The 5,677-nt window shown below is 40.7% G+C and overlaps 1 protein-coding gene across 1 annotated transcript; it reads left to right on the top strand.

The window, feature by feature from the left end:
• The first annotated feature begins 325 nt into the window (after window positions 1-325).
• ZNF32 (zinc finger protein 32) lies at window positions 326-2,382 on the top strand. The gene is made up of 2 exons (XM_007938637.2): window positions 326-395; window positions 1,631-2,382. The coding sequence occupies exons 1-2, from the start codon at window positions 326-328 to the stop codon at window positions 2,380-2,382; spliced, it is 822 nt and encodes a 273-aa protein (XP_007936828.1).
• Window positions 2,383-5,677: the final 3,295 nt, after the last annotated feature.

Raw genomic sequence — 5,677 nt, forward strand, 5'->3', positions numbered from 1 at the left:
AGTTATGTGTTTATATGTGCACTGCTTTCCCACCTCTTGTTTCCTCCTGGACTCATTTGTATGTAGTCATGGTACCTTTGGGTCCATTTTGCAGTTATAGATGACTGTGACATTACATCAGGCAATTCACATTTTCTCTTTTCACTTGCACCCTAATGTGGAGCTCCCGTTGACTTTATCCTCCCCACTTAACAACTGTTCTGCCCTGTCGTTTTTGTTGTTTTGTTTTGTTTTTGTCTGTTTTTTCCCCCTCAGGTAACCAAGAACAGCCCATGGAAAAGTTATATGAAGAGGTGGTGATTAAGGTCATACAGCAGGAGTGGACATGTTTGGATTTCCAACTGCTACCCTGCTGGACTGTCATGGAAGATATGCCCAGAATGTAGCATTTTTCAGTGAGTGTGTTGGTTGATCGCTGGGATGCCCTCACCACAGATCCCTCAGCATGGGCCAGCAGTCTGAGGAAGCAGAGGAGATGTTCCCTTGGTAGAACTCACTGTTCTGGGGGTTACAAGAAAAGCATGCAAATTGGAGTTAGAACTAATAGTAGAAACAGAGGAGGAATAGAATTTCAAAGGAAGAATGAGAACCCGCTTGATAAGGAGCTAGTGTTGAGGTTGTCTCAGAAAATGAATGAGCAGCTTTCAATATCAAAGCAATCATTGAATGAGATAGGGGACCAAGGAGACAATTTCCTGAGGATAACACCAAGCAAACTTAGTGATAAATGCACCCATACTTAAAGTATATCAGGAGGCTTAGATTCAAGGTAGTACTGGAAAACACTGTTAATATATGCATAGGAAATGTTTGAGAATAACTTCTAAAACAAATTAATTTATAGCTTAGTGTGCTGAAGATAGCATGGATTTTGAAGGAAAAAAGTTCTTTGGAGCAAATTTTATAATTGCCCTGGCTATTTCTGTGATATCTGGCAAGTTATTTGTTTGAGATTCAGGCTCTTCATCTGTAAAATGGGACAATAAGTTCTACCTTGTATGTTTATAACAGTAAAGTACTGAGGATTCTGCTATATATTTTCTGAAGCCCTGGAGCTTTACTGTCAAGAGAGTAGAATGTGAAGCAGAAGTAGAATTATAATGAAACTTAGGCTTCAGAACCCCTCATGTGCATTGGTCTTTTCCAAGGCCCTGTGCCTAATGTCATACTTCTTTTCAGAAAGGGACCCCTAAAACTTTAAAACTTCAGGCCCTATACATCCTGGATCAACATGTGTATGGAATCAGATAAAACTTAGGTAGGAGGCGCCATGTGATCCTGTATAATTTTCTTGATTTTCAAAGCCTATTTTCTTATATGTGAAATGGAGATACGTCATCTTACAAGATTATCCGAACAGCTAAATTAAAATTAGAGGCAGTACACTGCTATGGAGTATGCCTGCGATTGAATCTCAACTCTACACTTAGTAACTGTGAGACCTCCTGTGCTCTCATTTCTTCAACTGTAGCAATATAAGGATTGTTTTCAGGATGAATTACCTATGCAAAGTTTTCAGCATAATGCCTGGCACATAATAAGCACTCAAAGTATTGTGTTTCTTTTTTTTTCCATTCTTCTCACTCAGCATATTGGTGCATCTTACATGACTTCCCTCTCATTTTACCAGATGTGATGACAGAAGCCCACCACAAATATGATCATTCTGAGGCCACAGGATCCTCAAGCTGGGATTTCCAGAATTCTTTCAGAAGAGAGAAGCTGGAACAGAAATCCCCAGATTCTAAGACACTACCTGAAGATTCATCTGGAGTGAGACAGAAGGTTTATGATTGCCAAGAATGTGGAAAATCCTTTAGGCAAAAAGGTAGTCTAACGTTACATGAAAGAATCCACACTGGTCAAAAGCCCTTTGAGTGTACCCATTGTGGAAAAAGCTTCAGGGCCAAAGGAAATCTTGTTACACATCAGCGAATACACACAGGAGAGAAGCCCTACGAGTGCAAGGAGTGTGGGAAAAGCTTTAGTCAACGAGGCAGTCTGGCTGTTCATGAGAGACTCCACACTGGACAAAAACCCTATGAGTGTATTATATGTCAAAGAAGCTTCAGAAATCAAAGTAACCTTGCTGTTCATAGAAGAGTTCACAGTGGTGAGAAGCCCTACAGATGTGATCAGTGTGGAAAAGCCTTCAGTCAGAAAGGAAGTTTAATTGTTCATATCCGAGTCCACACAGGCCTGAAACCCTATGCCTGTTCACAGTGCAGGAAGAGTTTCCACACTAGAGGGAATTGTATTCTGCATGGCAAAATCCACACAGGAGAGACACCCTATCTGTGTGGCCAATGTGGAAAAAGCTTCACTCAGAGAGGGAGTCTGGCCATGCACCAGCGAAGCTGCTCACGAAGGCTCACTCTTTGACCACTCTCTTCAAAAGGAAGTTCTCTTTATGAATTAAGTGTACAGAATCCTCTAAGATCAACCTATCCAATTCTATGGAATGAATGGAGAATCTTTCAGAAAACCTACCATTGATAGGGCAAACTGACTTTTCCCTTTACTCCCAAGTCTGGAAAATAAATGTCTTGTTTATTATCATTAACACTTATGATTCCTAATTTCTGTCAGTTTATTTTTACCTAATTTTCCAAGGTGCCCTCATTAATCGAAAGCCACACTTGAGATAGTTCTGGTGTAGAAGATACAGATTTTAAATTTGTAGTTGACACCATCAGTCTTTAAAAAAAAAAAAAAAAAAAAAAAATCAGCCTTGCATCAATCGCAAGGTTCTTTCCTGCCCTACATATTCAAATTATTTTTGTTTTTCATTCAAGACCACTAGGCAGAATTCATCAGACAAATCTAATTATATATCACCTTATTATCTGGATGAAACCCCCAATAATATACTCTAGCGAACCACTCATGCCTGCAAATAAAGACCTTAGCCTTTCCTTTCAAAAGAATATCCCTTTCTTAGCTGCATAGGTTTAAAGTCTACACTCAGATTTCCTTCAGTCCTCCATTACTAAGTGGAATAGAATTTGCCAGTAGTCAAATAGTTGTCTATATGGCAATTTCTTGAGAGCTATCTCCAATTTGTTGAAAACTCAGACTATTATCATGCCCTCTATTAAAGGGACTCCTATTCCCTGGGAGACATAATGACTTTCACTCCTTCTTTGGCAACAGTAGCAATATCTTGGGGTTGCAGTCACCTAGAAAAGACACTGTTGTTATGTGTCTTGGAGTCGGACCCGACTCATAGCGACCCCTCCTTGGGTTTCTGAGGCAGTATCACTACAGAAGTAGATTGCCCAACCATCCTTTCAAGGAGTGGCTGGTGGGTTTGAACTGCCAGCCTTCTGTTCAGCAGTCAAGTGCCTTAGGCACTGCGCTACCAGAGCTCCTAGAAAAGACACTAGGATCATTATTACTGACCCCAGATTTCCAGTCAATAATGAAATTTCAGTCCTGCCAATACCGTTCTCTTCATCCTACACAAATTTGGAAGGATAAACCACTCTAGTTTTGTTTACTTCTCACTCACTGCTGCTGAGTCGGATTCGACTCATAGCGACCCCTCCTTGGGTTTCTCAGGCAGTATCCCTATGGAAGTAGATCGCCCAACCTTCCTTCTGAAGAGTGGCTAGTGGGTTTGAACTGCCAGCCTTCTGGTTAGCAGTCAGATGCTTTAAACACTATGCCACCACTTCTAGGTGGTGAGATTTCAAAGAGGTTAGAGAAGAGAAGATGGCTTTGAAGAAAAATTTTCATTTTTTATGTTAGCCATCTACAAAAACAGCAAGGAGGCCACATGTTCTGACCTCCTCTAATCCCACAAGAGGAAGACAGAATCACCATCAATAGCCCAAGGCCTATTCCTGCTAGGCCAGACATGCTGCCTCCCTCCAGCCCTTTCACCAACCATTCCTCCCAAAGCACCCACCACCTCTCTCCTGGATTCTATAATTCACTGCAGTGGCCACACAGAGCTCACAGATTATGGAGTTTATTAGGGAAGCACCACAGGCTACAATTCAAGTTCAGGAAAAATGCTCAGTCTCTCTCCCAGCCCACCGTCCCTCAGCCAACAGTCTCTCACAGTCTCTTTCCCAGCAGTGCTGGTCCCTCGGTGTCTCACTCAGCAATGTGTGTCTCTTGCGTCTGTTTCCCAGCAACACATGTCTCAGGAGCCTGTGTCTCTTTCAGCAGCAGATCTTCCTCAACCAGCAGTCAGAGAGAGTTCTGTCTCTATGAGGCCTCCTTTTGAGCTTGGCAGAGTGGCCAAACCAACCAATCATAACAATAGAATTCTAAGCACCTGAGAGTGAGCCGCCCATAACATTGCACTGTGTCACACCCAACAGAAATAACCCAGGTGAATAACATTTACAATCAGGAGCTCCTCAGTTGCTCATTCCACCACTGAATTTACAATGACTTATGGGTAGAAAAGCCATACAAAGTAATTTACTACATTGCACCATCTATTATGAGCATTTATAATTTAAATGATTGTGTAAAGGTGTAGTTTTCTTGATACCATTCCATTATTGAATAACAGATTACTATTCCTCTACATGAGGAGTCTAGTGTTATTAGCTATAGATCCTTAATCCCAAAAAGGTTTGGTAACAATTCTCTAGCATCTAGAGAGGTAAATGATACCAAAGTTCTTTAAGCATTGAAACATTTTAGTAATACTATAGATTTGAATAATAATAGAATACTGCTTCCAAAGATAACCTGGTAACATTTGAAGATGCATACAACCTTGTTCATAACAATAGCTACAAACTGGGGGGGGGGGGAGGGAATACCAGCAACAGATGAGGGATTAACAGATTGTGGTATGTTTATGCAATGAAATAATGGCTCAACAAAAAAAATAAAACTAATACACGCAATAATACGGGTGAATCTGAAAGCCTTACATTGAGGGAAAGATCTCACACACAATAATTTCATTATGTGAAAGAATTTAAAGAACAAGCAAAACTATAGTGATACAAATCAAATAGTGGTTGCCTCGAGGGAGTGGGAGGGGGTGCATGAGAATTGACTTGAAAGGGGAATGAGGGAACTTTACAGTATGAGAAAATGTTCTATAACTTATCAGGTGGTAGATGCCCAGGTCTAAGTAGAAAGTCCAACTATCCTGAGACCACCATGCTAGACAAGCTGCATGTAAGCACTCCAGTTGACAGGCTCAGCTGAGCTTCCAAAAATAGCCAGCATCACTGCAAGGTGTGAGAGCCATCTTAGATATCCAGCCCAGTAGAATTTTCAGATGGCTGCAGCTCCAGCTGACATCTGACCAAAAATGCATGAGAGACCCCTAGTAAACTGCCTTCTCAAATTCCTGATTCACAAAAGCATGAGAAAAATAAAAGGTATGGGTTTATACCCCTATATTTTGGAGTAATTTGTTATGGAGAAATAATCAAAACAAGGGTTTAAAAAAGAATAGAAGCTATTGTGGAAAAAAGTCTAAGGGAGCAATTTGGTAATACCTCACTGATTAAATTAAAACAGGAAATCATGATTCACCAGAATGCTTAAGATTTAAAAATTAACATTCCCTTTGACAAAGTGGGCATCTACCACCTGAAATAGGAGGCAAGATATAATATAACCAGATCCAAACTATAAAGTGAGAAAGTAGTTGCTGAGGGCCCAGGAAACCTTGACCCTATAGCTAAATTTGGTCAGC

This window comes from Orycteropus afer, unplaced genomic scaffold, assembly GCF_000298275.1.
Source record: "Orycteropus afer afer isolate SDZICR_OR568_19922 unplaced genomic scaffold, OryAfe1.0 scaffold00052, whole genome shotgun sequence".
Taxonomy (NCBI): Eukaryota; Metazoa; Chordata; class Mammalia; order Tubulidentata; family Orycteropodidae; genus Orycteropus; species Orycteropus afer.

What these genes read in the sequence shown, in the direction of transcription:
- ZNF32 (XM_007938637.2), top strand. Translation starts at nt 326, where the DNA reads ATGTTTGGATTTCCAACTGCTACCCTGCTGGACTGTCATGGAAGATAT. An exon ending in CCAGAATGTAGCATTTTTCA is followed by an intron (nt 396 to 1,630) that starts GTGAGTGTGTTG and finishes TCATTTTACCAG; the next exon opens with ATGTGATGACAGAAGCCCAC.